Genomic DNA, 19,632 nt, shown 5'->3' on the forward strand with positions numbered 1-19,632 from the left:
TCAACCTCCAAGACCAAAGCCTCTGCCTGCACTGAAACCCAGGAATTAGGAGCCCCCATTCCATTAATCCATCCCAGCTCCAGAGGCTGGAGCAGAAGCAGCTCCCCTCCAGCAGGATTCCAGGGATCTCCAGAACTCCGGAGAGCCCCAGAGGGAGCAGGAGGCTCGTGAGCTGCAGCCCCTGGGGATGTCTGAGAGGAACTGAGGGGGAGAAGATGAATCCTGGGTGACACCACGGTCACATGAAGCTCCTGTGCCCTGCTTGAGTCATCCCTGAGCAGTGTCACCACCAGCTGGGGCTGCAGGGGGGAAAAACACCTCTGATAAAAGTGGCTGCACGGGCAGAGGGAAAAGGGATGGGAAGTGTTGGGAAAAAGAGGCCACAACTTGAGCCCCTCTCACTTCATTTTGATCCTTTGAAACAGCGAATCCATGGATAAAGGGTCATCCCAGTGGGAACAGAAAAAAAAAAAATGGAGTGAAACCTTCCAAAATTTGGCTGTGGAGGGAGGAGAAAAAAGCAAAAAGATGGGGTTGGTGTAATCACTGCCTTTTAAATTTCAAATTCAGTTTGGTTATATGGGTTGTTTTTTTTTCCTTTTTCTTTTTAAAATATTGTTGCAGTAAATTATTTAATAAAAAGAAGGGGGGAAAAAATGAAGGAAAGCAGCCAAGAATATCTGTGCTGACAAGGACAAAAGTTATAGATGGGAAAACTATGAAATGCGAGGCCCAAATGCACCTCAAATGACATTACAGACATTTCTATTCTATTAAGGAGAGAATTCCAGGTTCTAGGACGAAACAGGATGATTTTATTTTGGAGGTTTTTTTTAATCCAGCTTCTACCTTTTAGCCCCTTTATAGGGGTATTAAGCCACGCTAAATGATCCATTTTCCCCATTTTTCTGGCTCCTCACAGCATCTCCCTGGCTCTCTGCCAAAACCAGGAGCTCTCCTGCATTCAAACATCTCCAGGATGCCATCCACACATTCCACATCCATTCCCAAATCTCATCTCCAACAACCTGGGGACCATTTTTGGTTGTTTTTTTTTTTTGCTGGTTCTTATCTCTGAGCACTCCAAATCTGATCAATAACAAGTCGAGAAGGGCTGAAATCACTTAACCCTTCATGAATTAACAGCTGCTCACCCCGGGAGTTAAAGGTTTTTTGCAGGTGTTCAATGCCTGCAGGAGGCAAATTTCTGTGCTCGGGTGGTGGCTTTTTTTTCTCCAGCCACCAGTGTGGTTTGGCACAGAATAAAACTTTGCCTCTTTTGTTTGATCTGGTGCTGTTTCATCAGAAGAAAAAACAAAAAAAAAAACCCCAAAACCCCCAAAAAACCCCAAAAAACCCCAAAAAACAAAAAAACAAAACCCCAAAAGCTGCAGCTGGAGCAAGAGACATCAAAAAAAAAAAAAATAAAGAAAGAAATAAAGAAGATGATTTGTTTACCAGCAGCACCACAGATGCCACTGGATTTAAATATGAAATAAAGCTGTTATTCACCTCAGGTTTGTAAATTGTGACCACCGCAGCCCAACGGTCCAAACACCCAAATGAGGGTGATGACCCAAAAAAATGCACCAGGGAGAACTTCTGAGCCTTTTCCAGAGCCTAAAGGAGCTCCAAAACTGCTGGAGAAGGACTTGGGACAAGGGATGGAGGGGTAGGAATGGTTTAAGATGGAGGAGGGCAGGGTTAGATGGGATTTTGGGAAGGAATTCCTCCCTGGCACAGAAAACTTGTGGCTGTCTCCATCCCTGGAAGTGTCCAAGGCCAGCTTGGAGCACCCTGGGATGATTTTTAAGGTCCCTCTCAATCCAAACCATTCCATGATTCCAAGAACTGCCCATGCAAATCAGTCACAGGGGGAAACTGAGCTGCTCCTGGATTTTTATGGATTTTTTTTCCGGGTTTAAGCACGTGTCAAACTGGAAATTTGGGAAATACACCCCCTTATCCTGCCAAAGCAGCCTGGCTGGGATAAAGCTGCGCTTGGGAACATTTCTCACTCCAGGAAGTTCTTGTGTCCGTGTTTACACAGCAGCTCCTCACCCAGAATGAAATCCCCAGCGCTCTAAATCAATAAATGTTCTGTTCTGGCTTTCTGGGGGGCCAAAAGGGGTCCTGCTGCAAACTGGAACCCCCAGAAATACTGGATTTTTATTTTTTTTTTCACAATAAAGGTGGAAAAGTGGCTTGCTCCTGCAGGGACATGGCTGGTCCTGGTTTTTCCCTTTTCTTTTCCTCCCCAGCTCCCAAACACTGCATTTTTTTTGCAGATAGGTTGCAAAAGCAGCTCATTCCTGCATGGACATGGTTGATCCTGGATTTTCCCTTTTCCTTTCCTCCCCGGCTCCCAAATCCTGGTTTTTTTCACAATAAAGGTGGAAAAGTGGCTCATTCCTGCAGGGACATGGCTGGTCCTGGTTTTTCCCTTTTCTTTTCCTCTCCAGCTCCCAAATCCTGAATTTTTTTCCACAATATTTGTAGGAAAGCAGCTCATTCCTGCAAGGACATGGTTGATCCTGACTTTTACCTTTTCCTTTCCTCCCCAGCTCCCAAATCCTGATTTTTTTTATGCAATGAAGACTGATAAAGCAGCTCATTCCTGCAAGGGCATCATTGATCCTGGCTTTTCCCTTTTCTTTTCCTCCCCAGCTCCCAAATCCTGATTTTTTATGCAATAAAAGTTGATAAAGCAGTTCATTCCTGCAGGGACATCGTTGATCCTGACTTTTCCCTTTTCCTTTTCCTTCCCAACTCCCAAATCCTGATTTTTTTTCCACGATAAAGCTGGAAAAGCAGCTCAGCTGGAAAAGCACAGCTGGTCCTGGCTTTCCCCCTTCCCTTTCCTTCCCAGCTCCCTGCAGCACTCCAGAAATTCCCTTCACGCTCCTTCCCTCCCTTTCTCCAGGTTTTTTCCTGCCTGACAATTCCAGTTCTGGGCTGGGAAGGTTCTGTCTTGGGGTGGAATCCTTTCAATTATTCCGGTGAAGCCAAAATGCACCGATTATTTTGGCACTTTTAACCTCAGGCAAGGCAGGAATTGCACTGAGCAACCCAAATGACATCGCTGAAATCGAGTAATGGAGACATTGTCGAGCTCAGCAGGCACTCAGCTTGAATTTTACCTTATCTGGGTGATAAGGGAAGTCCCTGTTGCTCTTGGGGAGATTTTTCCCTGATATTTTGCTTATTTCAGAAGTCAAAAATATCATCCTGAGGTGCAGATGTGAAATATTGACCCGGACAGATGTGGAAGCTGGCGCTGCCCTTGGTGTTTCCCAGCTGTTCAAACCAAGATTGACTCAGGCCCTGAGTTTTGCTGCTCCCTGGAAGCAGCAAAACTCAATTTTTTGAGAATTGGGATCTCAATTCCTTTGAGGAGAAGCGAAAAGACTCCCAAAAAATGCCTGGGAGGAGTCTCAGGTAGATCCAGGTTCCAAGAAAAGAGAAACAATCAGCACGGGCAGGAGGCTGGGGATGCTGCCTGGGATAGCAAGTGCCTGAATCAAGGGATGAAAAGGCTCTGGGGGATCCTCAGAGGAGTTCCAAGGGGATCCCAGGATATCAAAAGAGCAGAAATATCTTGGGAAGCTTCCCTGGAGGAGTCTGAAATCTCAGCTCCCTCAAGGAGAAGGGAGGGAGGCTCTAAAGTCACTTTTCCCCTCTTTTCTTGTGCTACCAACATTCAAATCCCTCCCCTCAGAGACACCTCTTCCTGATGGGGTGAACACCCAGCGTGCCAGAAACGTGTCAGTGCCAATTGAAAATGACATTTCTGCTTCAGTGCTGCTTTTTTTGTTCCTTCCTGGAGCAGACAACACCTTCAGCATTTCACCTGGAGCCCTCGGAAGCCTCTCCCTTGCACAACAGGGTGTGAAAGGTTGCAAGGGCGGGACTGAGCTCACTAAAAAAGCCACGGTTTTTCTGTCTGTGAGGGTTCTTTTGGGTTTTTTTTGGGGGGAGGACAGATGTTTACACTCGAATTTGACAATTTGTGTGCAGCCAGTTTCACTTCTGTGCTGCTGAGGGGTTTCACTTCCCTGGGCCGTGGGCTGTGGTGGTGACACCATCCTGTGCTGATCCCAGCCTGGCAAGTGTGGAAAAGGGCAGCACCTGACAACCTTTCTCTCCTCCAGCAGCTTGGATTTGATGGGCATTCCTTGGAAAAGTTCCTGGCTGTGATGTAAAAGAGGAGTCTCAGCTGAATTCCTGCTGCTTCTGCCACCTTGGTGTGATTTTCCCTGTGATTGTGCTTGAGCAGAGGTGCCACAAAAGCACAAAAAGCTGCGTTCAGAGGATGAAAATGTGTGGCAGCTGAGCTGCAGGGGTAGGAAATGGTCATGGCCATTGATCAGGGAGGAGCTGCAGCAGAAGACAGGGAGGAAAACAGCTGGGAATTTGGGAGAGGATAGAAATAAAAGAGGATGTAGAAAAGAGGAGGTCTCTGAAGACAGAGTGTCCTACAACAGAATCTCTGAGTGGTTTGGGACGGGAGGGATTTTAGGGATCATCTCATCCCATCCCTGCCATGGCAGGGACCCCTCCCACTGTCCCAGGAGCTCCCAATGTCCAGCCTGGCCTTGGGCACTGCCAGGGATCCAGGGGCAGCCCCAGCTGCTCTGGCAATTCCATCCCAGCCCCTGCCCACCCTGCCAGGGAACAATTCCTGCCCAAGATCCCAAGATCCAGCCCTGCCCTCTGCCACTGGCAGCCATTCCCTGGCTCCTGGCAATTCCTGCAGCCCTTGGCAATTGTCTCTCTCCAGCTTTCCTGGGGCTCCTTCAGGCCCTGCAAGGCCACCCTGAGCTCAGCCCAAAGCTTCTCCTGGCCAGGCTGAACAATGGCAGCTGTGCCAGCCTTTCCTGCCAGCAGAGCTGCTCCATCCCTCTGCTCATCCTGGAGCCTCCTCTGGGCTCTCTCCAGCAGCTCCAGCTGCTCCCTGTGCTGGGCCCCAGGGCTGGGGCAGCTCTGCAGGTGGGGTCTCACCTCAGGGGGTTCGGGGACACAAAAGCCACCCGAGGGTGACACCCAGGAGCTGACACAGCCCCAAGTCACCTCTGCCAACCCCACCAACCCCAACCACCAAACCCTGCACGCTGATGGGCGATTCCAGAGCGGGATTGTTTCAAGCTGTGGCTGCCAGGAGCATCATTTGTGTCTCAGAGTCCTGAGGTCCAGTGGAAATCCTGGATTTTGGGCTTTGGAGTGGCTCCTGTGGATGTGTCTGTGCACCAGAGTTACACCAACCTCTGCTGAATGTTTTTTTTCCTCCTCAAAAACAACCCCAGCGACCTGCTGGAGCTGAATTTTTGGGGTGGGATGCTGCCTGAGAGTGCAAGCCTGCAGATCAAGTTTCCAGAATAGAGGAAAGCATTAAATCCATAGATTTAAGAGGAGGGGGAGAAGGAAAACCTTTTAATGGAAAAGCCAAGCAGCCTCTAAGTGGAGCTGCTGCAGTAACCACCATAAAATTCTTCTGAACTTGGGTGGAGACAGTAATTACAGCCCAGCAGGAATGAAGTGCTTGGGGTGCCCCTGCACAAGTGGCAGCACAAGGAGATCTCAGCTGGAGCCCTTAGAAACAAAAATTAGCATTAAAATTCAATTTCCATGAAGATAATGTTTGAGTAGACATTTGGAGAGGGTGGAATTAATTTTTTTCCCCCTAGAAATGGCTCTAATGGAAATTTCTGCTGCCTCTATGCACGGGCTCCCCAAAACCTGAATCTTTGCTTCCAAGCTGTGATGTAAATATCAGGGAATTTTGATTTTTATTTATTTTTTGTTCCCTCAGTGCAAAATCATTTTTGTTTTAAATAAAGTGCTTGTCTGCACCAGAGCTTGGGCTGCTTGTGGAGTGCTCAGAAGTGACCTGACCTCCACAAAAAGTGCAGCCAGCTCTCCCCACAAACTGTCCTGGCTGCTGTGTCACTGCTGAGGAGTTCAGGGAAAGGGAAAAACAGGAAGAGCAGGTGGAAAGGACAGTTCAGGATGAAATGGCTCCAATGCAAAGCTTCTCCCACCTTCTCACTGAAAATGCCTTGGGATTCTTAAGCCTAATGATAGTCCAGAGCCCAGCTATAATTTCAGACCATTCATCAGCTTTTTGAGGTAGAAATTATCCCCCAGACTTTATAGGGCTGACAGAGACATGGAAAGGTTAAGGCCCAGATTCACGAGCGGATTTATCCGTCTGAAGTGGGATTAAGGCCAAAATTACACCTCTCACCTCTCCCCTTCCCCCAATCCAGGGGCATTTCTGAGGGGGCTTCTCCTGAAAAACATCCCCAGGCCCTCAGAGGGGTCAGTTGGCCTTGGCCTGTGGCCTCTCCTTGCTTTGGAAGCTGCTGCTGCTCTTCTCCAAGGGATGGAGAGAGACAATTGCCAAGGGCTGCAGGAATTGCCAGGAGCCAGGGAATGGCTGCCAGTGGCAGAGGGCAGGGCTGGATCTTGGGATCTTGGGCAGGAATTGTTCCCTGGCAGGGTGGGCAGGGGCTGGGATGGAATTGCCAGAGCAGCTGGGGCTGCCCCTGGATCCCTGGCAGTGCCCAAGGCCAGCCTGGATGCGATTCTGAGCAACCTGGGATAGGGAAAATCCTCCTTCACCGTGACAGGGGGGTTGGAACGAGGTGATCTTTATGATCCCTTCCTTCCCAAGCCATTCCATGATTCCATGGCTCAGGAGCTGGGAACAAACGCTCCCCGTGCCCTGTGGAGCACTGGTGACCCCTGGGCACGGCTCCAGGGAGCCGGGAAGGTGTGGATTCCCTGGAAGAGCACCACCCTGTCTGAGCAGGAAAGGCAAGGAACACCTCCCTCACCCTCAAGGCCATTCCAGCAATAAGGAATTCCACCTGAAGCCGATCGATCCCGACCTGTGCATCCCTCCAGTAGCTCTGTGAGCACAGCAGCTGCCCTGGGACTGTTTCCTCGGGGCTGATTCGCTTGGAGCAAGGAGTCTCCGCGCTGTCATTCCGCTAATGCGGCGCACATCGATCCCAGAGCTCGGAAAAGCCCCGGGGTCACTCGATGGATGCCCAGGGAGGGGGATAACGCTGCCATTACCAGCCTGGAAGCTGCCAGCTTCCACCAGAGACAGCTCCGTGGCCTTGGAGATGGACTTTGCGCACAAAGTCCAGCCTCTGCAAAATTTGTGGCTTTGCCAAAGCTTTTCCTTCGGTTCCTCCCTAAATTTCAGGGAACTGATGTGGACACACACACAGCTCCAAGCTCTGATGGCACCGAGCCTTCCAGGCAGCTCCTTCCCTCTCTCCAGAACCTCCTCCCTGCACAGATTCAGTGGGAAAAGCCAACAGGAATTTAGGATTGGTCCTTGAATCCTTTTCTGAGCCCCAAACCTGCCCCACTGCTCAAGGAATTCCCGCCCTGTTCCCAAAGGCTACAGCTCTCCAAGGGGAATCCCAGGAATATCATCCAGAGAGGGAGGAAAAGGGGGCAGAGATGAAGGGAATAACAATTTGGAGAGGCTGAGAAAACTGTGTGGAAATAATGTGGTGGGAAAAACATTGGGGAGCAGGATGGGGGCAAAAAAAAGGTGAGAGACAGAGTTAAGGTAATAGAAAATTTTAAAAAAGTCTATTTTTAATATTTTTTCCTGCTCCTAAAGGGTTTCTGGAAGGGAACAGAGACTGATTCAGCTGGATGAGGGTTTATGCACATGACTGTGCTGGAAAAGACTCTCTTGACAGCGATTGTGAGCCACTGATTTGCAGCATCCTCACTCCTGCTCAAGTTCTCTGGCCAGCCCTAAGCCTGATTTATCTCCCAGCAGGATTTTATTTTGGTGACAAAATAGCTGTTCTTATTGGAGCTGGGATATGGGGGGACACACACACCCACAAAAATCAGTGTATTTTAACCAGAACTCCAGGAGTTCTAAGGGGTGGCACTGAAAAAAAAAGCATAAAAAGACAGATTTGAAAAACTAAAATAAATATAAAACCAAAAAGAAAAGAGCTGCAGGACAAACAGATCTCTCAAAACTATGTAACCTTTTCATCTAGAGAAGTACTTTATTTTCCCTAAACAACATTCTGGGAAGCCCTTTTTATCAGGGGAAAAAAAAAAAATAAAAATAATTTGGGAAAACGCTCCGAGGGTGGCGTCTGCCTCATCCTCGCCGCTGCAAAAATGTCCAAGCGGAGCTGTGCAGAACCAAAAAATAGATTTATTGTTATTGGGCTGAGGGCAGTGGTTCAGCACTTGGCATGGCCACTGTTTACAGCAGGAATGCTCCCGGAGACAGGAAGTTCTCCGAGCCCTCTGCCGTTATTTTTCTCTTGTTGACGCGTTCGGAGCGGGAGTTTATTCGCCCCGATGAAATCTTTAGTAAGGAGGCAGAGAGGGGTTTTTGGGAGCTGGCAGAGCTCAGCTTCATCCACCACAGGATGGTTTTGGGGAGTCCTGTGAGGAGCAGCACCATCCATGGGGTTCATTTCATGGTTGTGGATCCCCAGATCCGGCTGCTCGGAGCGAGGGAGCACCTTGGGCACCGGGAAAAGCTTCCTCCCCCTTCTGCACTGCATCCCTGCTGAGGTTTCCATGCCCTTGGAGGGCTGGGTTTGCTGCTCAGCCTCATCCCAGAGAATGATTTCTGGGAATCCAAGCCCTGTGAGGAGCAGCATCATCCATGGGGTTAATTACATGACTGGAGATTCCTAAATCCAGCCACTTGGAGCAAGTCTGAGGCACCCCGAGCACTGGGAAAGGATTTTCCCTTCTTCTCCTGCCACTGCATCCCTGCTGAGGTTCCCATCCCCTTGGAGGGCTGGGTTTGCTGCTCAGCCTCATCCCACAGGATGGTTTTTGGGAATCCAACCCCTGTGAGGGAGCAGCATCATCCATGGGGTTAATTTCTCAATCAGAGATTCCTAAATCCAGCCACTCGGAGCAAGCCCGAGGCACCTCGGGTGCTGGGAAACATTTTCCTTTCCTTCTTCCATTACTTCCTTGCCAAGGTTTCCATCCCCTTGGAGGGCTGGGTTTGCTGCTCAGCCTCATCCCACAGGATGTTTTTTGGGAATCCAACCCCTGTGAGGAGCAGCATCATCCATGGGGTTAATTCATACACCCCTGGCTGCTTGGAGCGAGCCCAAGGCACCTCAGGCACTGGGAAAGGCTTTTCCTCTCCTTTCCTCCTTCCATCACTTCTCTGCCAAGGTTCCCATGCCCTTGGAGGGCTGGGTTTGCTGCTCAGCCTCATCCCAGAGAATGATTTTTGGGAGTCCAAGCCCTGCATGGAGCAGCATCATCCATGGGGTTAATTCCACAATCGGGGATTCACAAATCCAGCTGCTCAGAGCAAATGTGCCCAAGGAACCCTGGGCTCTGGGAGAGGCTTTTCCTCTCCCTTCTCCTGCCATTACATCCCTGCCAAGGGCTGGTCTCGTCCCACAGGACGATTTTTGGGAGTCCAACCCCTGTGAGGAGCGGCATCATCCGTGGGGTTAATTCCACAACTGGGGATTTGCACACCCCTGGCTGCTCGGAGCGAGCCCAAGGCACCTCAGGCACTGGGAAAGGCTTTTCCTCTCCTTTCCTCCTTCCATCACTTCCCTGCCGAGGTTTCCATGCCCTTGGAGGGCTGGGTTTGCTGCTCAGCCTCCCTGGGATTGAGCGTGAACCTCGGCTCAAATTAATGACGCAACCGAGCCACCCTAAATCACTTAAAACTAAATTTATCACTCCTGGCCTCTGTTTTTTAAAGGGGAAAATTCCCCATCCAGAAGAGAATGGAGGGAGAAGAGTCCTTGGAGAGGAGTCCTGGAAGATGAGCCTCCAACACATGCCCAGGGCCCTTCTTTTCACTGAGTTACGAAATCATGGAATGAGTTGGGATTGGAAGGAACAATAAAGATCATCCAGTTCCCTGGGCAGGGACACCTGCCACTCTCCCAGGCTGCTCCAACCTGGCCTTGGGCACTTCCAGGGATCTCTGGACTTCTCTGGGAAATCCATTCCAGCCCGAGCCCACCCTCACAGGGAAGAATTTCTTCCCAATATCCAAAGAAAATTCCCTTCCGTTGGCTGTAGCATCCTTCAAATGCCACATCCTTATCAATCCAAACCCCAAATAAATAACTTATTTTAAACTCTATCAATTGACCCTTTTTTTCCCAGTTGATTGCCGATGGATTTCTCCTCTTTTCATCCCATCTGGCAAACTCTGCTTGTTGTGACTCCAGGATCTGATCCCACGTCCCCTGCAGCATTCCAAAGGCTTGGATCAGAACCTGGACGCCTGCTTAATACTGGTTTTACGACCCTGCTGAAGGGCAGCATCCTCTGTTTTGCACATACTTTTAGAATTTTTAAGTGCATTTCAGTTAAAAAAATAAAATCAATTTCAACCAAGTGCTCAAATAACGCAGCCTGCACAGAAGGAGCAAAATTCTGGCTTGGGAAGACCAATAAAAATAATTTGATTTGGAATCCTGGCCAGTAATTTTTGGAGTTTGAGTATTTTTGAGATTTTTTTTGTCTTGATTTTTTTATTTCTATTTTTTTTTTTTTTTTTCCCTGGGAATGATATCCAGAGGGAAGCAGAAATTGTGCTTGGTAAAATCTCTCGCGTTCTACAAAGCTACACCTGCTCTGGCTCCGTGGAAATTGAAAAATTCCACCAAATTTACCCCAATCCCTCTAATCCTGAGGAAATATAAGCACAGATTTAATTTTCCATCCTCTCCAAGGTGCAGTTTTTAAAACTGTCCTGGAGCTCCAAGTCTCAGGTTTAGATTGAGATCTCCTGCAGCAAGCCAAGACACTTCTCCATTAGCTACTCTTAGGATAACCCATTAATAATCATTTTCATCTGGAAAACATGTTTATTTGTTGGGATTTTTGGAATCTTACGTCCTCCAAAGGAGATAGGAACTGGGATTAATGATTCCATGAGGAAAATATTTCGTGTTCCCCAAGCCACGGAGCTTTCCCGCTCCAAAATAACTATTTATTTTTAATTTCAGCCAATGAACTTCTACGCTGTCAGGCTTTTTTGCATCAGATCCATTTCATCAGAGTGACCTAAACCGGTTCTTTATCCACTAAAAAAACAGGGATACGTTGCAGCAGGAGCAGTTGGAAGCTTGGAATGTTCACGAACGGAGGGCGAAAAATCAAGATTAATTTTGTTTTAAGCAGGTAATCAGGCCAAGGGGGGAGGCTGAGATTGGCTGGAGTTTTAAAAGGACATTTTTCTTCCCGAAATGACTCGGTGGGGCTCCCGAGCCAGACGGGCAGGTTTGCCCAGTAGCATTCTCACACTGGGCTGAGGAATCGGAGCCTTGGATCCTGGCCAAATCCAATGGAAATCTCTTTGGCTGAAGGGGGGGAAAAAAAAACCAAACCAAATTGCTTTTCTACCACATCTCCAGGTTTGGGGTGACCCGTGACAGTTCCGCTCCTATTTTGGGCACGAAGAAAATCAAATGTTTTGGGTTTTTAACTCTTTTAGCAAGCACGAGGCAAACTCTGGGTGTTGGGCACGGGACGAGGCTGAAACTTTGGCTGATATTTGGTGCCAAATGTTGGTGAGGGGAAATGAACCCCCCAGCTCAGGGGGATTGGCTGTGACCCTCCCAAAACCGGGAGGAAAACACGGAAAATAATGTTTGATACAGACTGTCTTGCTGGATTTCATGGAAGAAATTGAAATTATTGATGAAGGGCATCAAGAACGGGAATTTCCTCCTGGGAAGGGACGGAGCTGTGTCTGCTGGGGGGATTTCAATGGGAGTTTTAAACCCGATGATCACTACTCAGAATCATTCCTGATTCTCCATCAGGGATTTAAAACAAGGATTTTGAAACCCCCGAGGGACCTAGGGAGCCTCCACCGTGCCCTGAACCGAGGTGAACTCTCAGTCCCTGCTCGCACAACGCCCCTGGCACCGCATTATCACCGGTGGCACTGAGCTGATCCCAGCTCAAATATTCCACGGCAAACACAGTCGGGCTTCATTTTCCTGCAGCGAAGTATCAAAGGCAGCAGTGCCCTTTGAAGCAGCCACCTTCTGCTGCAGGCTTTGTGCAAATGCCGCAGAACAGCAGCTGGCTTCGGCCTCTTACGGCAGAAGGGGCTGCATCTGGAGTTGCGTCAGCCCTATCTTCCCCCAAATCCCGCACAAAGGCAAACAATCCCCACCTTTGGAAAACAATCCCCTGGCGGAGGAGTAAACAAAAGCATCCATTAGTCACCGGCCCAAAGATGGGCAGGTGAGGATGTTGAACCTGGGAGCCTGACTAATAGCACACAGCATTCCCAAATCCCAACACTTAAAGGATCCTGGGCACCTGGATCTGGATGTCACACCTGGAAACCTCAGGCTGGTGTCTGGGAGCAGCTCAAGGAGCAGGGGAAGGGTTCCCTATTCCCAAGAAATAGGGCCTGCTTTGTCCCAGCTGCTGGATTTTGACCTTGAGGCTCCCCCAGTTGCCTGTTATGATTTCCAGCCTCATTACCATGGCCAGGAACTGAACTACAGGTTTGTTTTTATGAGCTTCTCCAGCACTCTGCCAGCTATTCATTTGAATCTTCTAAACAGTCAGCTCTGAATCATAATGCAAATTCCATTTACTGAAAAGGTGGTACCTTTAATATTCCAAATGACCACGTTTAATGACTGATACTTTTAGACATTACAGCATCTCTCATGTTTTCAGTAAATGGATATAATTTGCTCTGCATTACCCTATTATTATTCCTCGCTGGCATTACAAGGCGACGTTCTCAGCTGCGGGTGTTTTCCATTTGAAGACGGCCCAAACAACACAATTTGAGAGGCAGCTGCCTCTGTACCCTCAGCTAAAAAACGCTGCAGGACCCAGAGGAAAACTGGGATGGGGATTTTATTCCTCAAATGTATTTAGAGCTCCGGCAGGGCCGCGATTCTGCGGCGTTGTGTTTGTGTTGGAAGGGTGTCGGCGGGCGCTTTTCACTTCAAAGGCGAGGGAAAAGCTGTTGTGTATAATCAGGAGAACTTCCTCGCTCTCCAGCCTGACACATCTCCCGTTTGGAATAAAAGCCAGAAGTGGGTCAGCTCTGGGACTCTCCCGAAAATCAGGAACCCGTGTGTGGAAGCAGGATGAGGCTCGGGTGCCAGGTGGGAACAGAGGGAGGGGAAAGTGGTGAGGAAGGGGCAGCAATTCCCGGCTTCTGAGGGACACCAGAGCACGGATTGCTCCAAAATGAGACCTCCTGGAGTTGAGGAGATGCTGCTCTGCCACTGAATTGTCCTGGAATAACGCTGGAATACCGTAACGCCCCGTCCCAAATTTAAAGACAAAATTAAACAGAAGGAAAATACACAATAAATTCACACTGGAAATGTGACGGATTTTCATCCCTGACCTTTAAAGAGAGAGGCTGCTCCTTCTCCTGGGCTTTTTCTGAGCCACAGCTCGCTGGCTTCTCTTTGGGGGTTTGACTGAACCTCCCTGAAGTCCCCTCACCGTTCTATTGGTTTATTTTAAGTGCTTCTTTGGGAATTGATGGGATTTAGGATTAAGGAGTGAAGTTTTAAAGGGTTTTCTGCTGATTTCTTTGGGATGAAGCTTTGTGCACCTGCCCACTCACACATCAGGTGCTATTCGCAGCTTCTCAGTACTTCCATACAGTCCCACTCTAAGTCAACTTCAACTCTTATTTATGCTCCAAAAGCCTTTCTATTTCTACCAGCACCTACTGGTTATGGTAGAGATAAATCTGATTTTAAACCCCTCTGTCCTGCCTGCTCTCTCCTCTCCACACTGCAGGAGACATCAAGTGCCGTGACTGTTGAATTTTGAGAGAAAAAAAGGTCAGAGGAAGAGCCTTCAGCAGGCCAGGAACCTGTGGAATTTTTAGATCTGTGTGGGAATTATTTGTGTTTTTAGCCTGACTCTCTCTGTTGCAAAGATCAGTTTTTGCGGAGAGTGCTGGGGAGCCCCGAGATGACCACGAGCTGAAAATTCTCATTTTAAATTGAAAATCTGCCACTTAGGCCTAACCACGGGTAACACCACACTGCCTGAAGTACCGAGGGCGGCTGCCAGAGTCGAAATGCCACTCTTTGGGTGGGTTTTCATCTCTTTTTTTTTCCCCCCTCAACGGGATTTCACCACTTAAAAAATCAGCGCAACGTGGAAAACGGGCTGGGAAGGAAATATGGGAACCCATCCAGCTCATCCCGCGCCTTTGGCATGGAGCTGCGCTAGGTTTTCCAGCACTCCCTGGTGGATAAAACCCCCCAGCCCCGTGTCCAGAGGCAGAAGATGAAGCTGGAATCCCCTCCCCGTACCTCTGCCGCTCCTGCCCACGAAGCGCAGGTCGTTGAACCGCGCCACCTGGTTCTTCATGGCGGCCGTGGCGTTGCGCAGCTCCGCCGAGTAATTCTCATCATTCCCAGCCATCACCGTCACCAGGGTCCCGTCGGGGACGTCCCCCAGGGCCACCACCTGCAACAGCAAGAGCAGAACCCTCCGTTTCCTGCCTTTCATTGAAAAATAAAACCGAGGGGGGCGAAAAAGCGGCGGTGAAAAGCTGGGCGGGCCAAGCGGGCGTTGGAGGAGATGGGAATCATTCCTGATTTGTTGAGATGGGAATCCTCTTCTTCCCCACCAAGTGTTGTCCCTTTCTAATCGAGATCAGAGAATCAAGGATTCCAGCTGAGGACTTTTCCATTGGGTTATGGAATCTGAGCTCTGAAATGATAAATTCCCGCTGTTGAACGGGAGCGTGGCGGTGGATTTGGTGCTGCGCTAAAATGTTTTCCAATCCGGATAAAAAATTCCTCTCCCCATTTCCTGCAGAACCTAAGGACCTAAAATAGTGAATTTTTAAAAGATCATTATATTACCATCACTTATATTCTATAAAATGCATCTTTTTTTTTTTTTTTTAACTCCTCATCGTGGATTTCTACCATTTTAAACCAAATCTTTCCTAATTTTTCCAAGGAAAAAATTCCTTGGAATTTTGATGCACCTCCAGAACACCCAGCATGATGTGAAATGGAAAATGCTCCCAGATGAAAAACACAGAAAAAGGGCTCTCCAAAATCTCTGTAATTGTCACTAAATAAATTCAAGTAGCAGCGCTCCATGGTTTGATTTATATCAGGAGCTTTTAACGGAGCTGCCCAAGCAGAAATCCAGAGCAAGGCCATGGAAAATCAGGCCTCAATCAAATGTTTAACCCCAATTTCCTGAACAATTCCCTTTTTTTTCCCTTCAGGAGCATGAAGCAAATAATTTTCAGATCTCACCCTCGAGCGGATGGATGGAAATCATGACCTGAACTAAGGACTTTCCCCTTTTCCCAAAATATTTGTGCTCCTTGGTGCCAGAATCCATCAAACCTTTAGGAACGGGGGATTCACTGGATTTTTGAGGAGAACTATCAAGATTTGGGAACTCAGATATTCTGATCTGTTGACACTCTTCACACTGGCTTAATGATGAAAAATTTAATTTTTCCTGTATTTTCTTGAATCCCCCAAACAAATCCAACCTGCTGGAACTCCAGGGATATCTGGGATCTCTCTCCACGTCCTCTGATAAAAATCAGAGCTTGAATTATTTTGTCTGATTTTCTTTAGAGCCCACTGCCGTTTCCCCAGTTCCACAGCACTACCACCCCAAAAAAAAACAAACCCAGAGATAAAAATCCAGCTTGTTTTTAATTCCTCTTTTGCCCTCTGGAAGAGGAACCAGCCCTGCATTGCGTCCTCTGAGTTGCAGCTCGAGATTTTCCTTCCTCTTAACATTTTCTGACTTCAGTCCAGGCAGTTACAATTGGCTGAAGTTTGTCACAACCTGATTTTATTTCTCTTTTCTGATCTGTTTGCTCTTTAAAAACGGGATCAGCAGCTCCTTGACTTGATCCAGCCCTGATTTTTATTCCCCAGCCTCCCAAAATCTGAGAGAATTCCCCAATTTCAGGTATTTCCCAGCTTTTTTTTTTCCACAGGAGGCTGAGCTTTTCACTTCTGTCCTCTCCCCTTTGCTCACCCCTAACCCTGATTTTCACTTCCACATGCAAAGCTAAAATCTCTGGGTCAAAATTCCCTCTTTACATCTTGATTTCAACTTCCTCTTTCCCCGTTCCTCCCCGGCCCTGATTTTTGGGTTTTTGTTCTCCTCTCTGGGCTGTAATTTGGTTTTCTTGGGCCTGTTCTCAGCTCAGCTTTTCAGATTTCCCTGATTTTGGCAGAAATGAGGCCCTGCTGGAAATGCTGGAGCTTGGAAATCGTCGCAAAATCAGCAAATCTGCAGGCAGTTCTTAAAAATTCCTGCAAAACCTTGATGCATCCACATCTAATAGAGGAAAAACAGGGAAAAGGGAAAATCAGGGCATTACCCTGCCATGCAAATATTGAATTTAAGGGAATTTATGCCAGGATTTTAAGCTTTCACGAGGTTTTTCGTGGATCCAGGGCCAGTCATCTCTGGCAGAAATATTTTAAAGCTTTCAAGTCCCAACCTCGGCAATAAAAACGGGAAGAAAATCTTAAAAATGAGTCAAAAAACTGACCCAGCCCAGAAAAGAAACTGGACTTGAAAAGTCACAGACAATAGAAACAGAAATACAAATATTTACATTAGAAAAAAGACTAAACAGATAAGCTGGGACTTGTTCCTGGAGTTATCAAGGAACTTGTTGTACTTTTTACCTCTAAAAAAAATTGTATTTCCAGAGGAGCCAGAAGAATATCAGGTTTGCAGTGCTGTGGGGTATCTAAATTTACTTCTCCGGCATCAATTAATCCAAATTGGCCTCTTAAATTAAGATTCGGGTTCTTAACAGCATTTGGACAATGAATTTATATGGCACCTTATTGGTTATTGTGAATTCTTTTTTCTCAGTTTTTCAGAATCGTTCTTAAATTTAGGACAAGCCAATGAAAATTGATCCCTCTGGATTGAAATAATATCCCAATCCCGCAGATTTTTTAAGTGGATTTTTCTAAAAGTGAGGAGAAAACTCCTCTCTCTCTGCCTCTTTTTATTCCTACAGTGAATAAAAAGAAGAAATACTCGATAAAACTCAGCCCTTCTTTGTCAGATGCAAACAAAATTTTGGCAGCGGAGGAATGATCTGAATTTTATTTTTGTTTTTTCCCCTGGGCCAAAGGATCTTTTAAAAAAAATCCCGATTTTTAAAATGGCTTTGGAAATACTTCATATTTAGTAGAAAACCACTGAGGTGTGGCAAATTCTTTCAGGATTTTTTCTCTCAGGGTTTATTCTCTCAGGATTTATTCTCTCAGGATTTATTTCTCCAAGGAGAGAGAATTTGTGGGGTGAAGATGAGGAACACGGAGGCAGCAGGTGCTGGCTCATCCCACCCTTCCAGGCTCTCCTAATGAAACCTTTTCCTGATTTTCGGGTGGGTTTGATTATTTTTATAGATATATTTATATTTTTTCCCCCCTCCTTGCTATTTCCAGCTGAAATGATCCCAGTTTTCCAAATTTCTGGGATCTGTGTGAGCGCTGAGGCTGCGGGAGGGGACAGAGGAGGGAAAGCGGCTGCGGATTCTCTGAAAAGCCCTGGAATTCTTTTTTTTTTTTCCAAGGGAAATTTCCACATCAGCGGCTCATTCCCAACTTCCAGGGATGAGGATCGGGAAGGAGAGGGAAGTGAGGCTGATCCCATCCTTCCTCCTCCACTCCGGGATGCGATCGGGAATGGGATCCCCCTGGAAAAACCGGGATTCCTCCTATCTCCCTTCCCGGATTTCTACCTTCCAGCGGGAAAACTCTGCTAATTAACAGCCCGGTGCTGAGTGTAATAATTAATCTAAATGTGGGAATTTAGGAAGCGAGCCCGTGATCAGTTCCTCCCTTTGCCCCGCTCTTTATCTGCGGGAAAACAACAGCAGACACAATAAAACTTTTCCCTCGGCAGCAGGAATTCCCAAAGCCGAGCTGATTCCCTTCTCCCTCGTCTCTCCTCTCCCCAAAACAGAGGAAAGGTTGGAGTCTGGTGGCCTTCAAGATGTGAAAAAATAAAAGTTGTGTCGGCCGAGGCAGCCGGGCTTTAGCAGTGACCGCAAAAACAGCCCGGGCTTGACAAATTCCGAGCCTAAGTGGAGCCCCGGGGCTCCCGGGAGCTGCGTGTCTGTGCGGCTCCCGGCTGGGATAAAAGGATAACGACAAGAATTCCCTTCTCCTGCCCTCGCTCCGGAGCCAATCCCCGGCAGCAGCCGGAAAATCAGCGAGTTCAGGGAGTCAGCCACAGTCCCGGCTCAAAAAAAGAGCGTCAGACACGGGAGGAGGATTTTACTCCAAGGGAGATGATTTTACTCCAGAGGAGATGATTTTACTCCAAGGGACATGATTTTACTCCAAAGGACATGATTTTACTCCAAGGGAGAAGGATTTTACTCCAAAGGAGGTGATCTTACTCCAAAGGAGGAGGATTTTACTCCAAGGGAGATGATTTTACTCCAAAGGAGATGATTTCACTCCAAGGGAGATGATTTTACTCCAAAGGAGGAGGATTTTACTCCAAGGGAGATGATTTTACTCCAAAGGAGGAGGATTTTACTCCAAAGGAGATGATTTTACTCCAAGGGATATGATTTTACTCCAAGGGATATGATTTTATTCCAAAGGAGATGATTTTACTCCAAGGGAGGAGGATTTTACTCCAAGGGAGGAGGATTTTCCTGGGAGCCGGGTAACGGGAAGGGAGGGAAGCACCACAAGCATCCCCCGCACGGCTCGGGACAGGAGAGGAGCCGGGATGTTCTCTCCCATTCTCTTCTCCCCATCTTTTCCCGGATTTTATTTGGCTGTAGCAAGGGACTCTGGAAACTCTGCCCGGGTTAGGCCGCGACTTTTGCTGTTATTAAAGGCAGCCAATAAAAGAGGAAATGTGGGTTTTGGGATTGTCGCTGAGCTGGTTTGTGGTGTTTTCTCCCTCCGAGAGTCCCTGGCAGGGGGAAACCCGGCACGTCCCGAGCGGGGCTGCGGGCGGGTGGCAGCGGAACAGAGGGACAGAGGGACAGAGGGACAGAGGGAAATAGGGACACAGGGACAGAGGGACACAGGGAAATAGGGACACAGGGACACAGGTATACAGGGACACAGGGACACAGGGACCTGCCACCACCCTGCGTGACTTCTGGGGGATCCCGGGGCTCCTCCAGCTCCGGGCCGCCCGTCCCCATCTGCGGCTCCCCAGCGCAGCCAAACTCCGCGGGGCTGGCTTTTGACAAGAAAATGTTTTTATTTCTGGTTTTTCCCCCCTCTGAAGCGGGAGAAGAGGGAGGCAGCGGCTGCCCGGAGCTTTTCCCAGCCCTTCGCATTCCCCGGCTGCCGCCGCTCCTGCCCCGAGCGCGGCCGGGAGCGGGAGGGACGGAAAGGATGGAAGGAAGGAGGGAAGGGATGGAAAGAGGGAAAGGAAAGGATGGAAGGAAGGAAAGGAAAGGATGGAAAGAGGGAAAGGAAAGGATGGAAGGAAGGAAAGGAAAGGATGGAAAGAGGGAAAGGATGGAAGGAAGGAGGGAAAGGTGGAAGGAGAAAGAAAATGATTGAAAGAAGGAGAGAAGGCATGGAAGGAAAGAGGAAAAGTAAAGGACGGAAGGAAGGAGGGAAAGGATGGAAGGAA

General features: G+C 48.2%; 1 protein-coding gene across 1 annotated transcript in view; it reads right to left on the minus strand.

The window, feature by feature from the left end:
• RUNX1 (RUNX family transcription factor 1) overlaps positions 1-19,632 on the minus strand; it is a 163,383-nt gene that overhangs the window by 56,917 nt on the left and 86,834 nt on the right. Inside the window, exon 4 of the mRNA XM_058861456.1 lies at positions 14,316-14,472. Coding sequence (XP_058717439.1) covers positions 14,316-14,472 — 157 coding nt within the window. The remainder of the gene's footprint in view (positions 1-14,315; positions 14,473-19,632) is intronic.

This window comes from Poecile atricapillus, chromosome 1 (genome assembly GCF_030490865.1).
Source record: "Poecile atricapillus isolate bPoeAtr1 chromosome 1, bPoeAtr1.hap1, whole genome shotgun sequence".
Lineage (NCBI taxonomy): Eukaryota > Metazoa > Chordata > Aves > Passeriformes > Paridae > Poecile > Poecile atricapillus.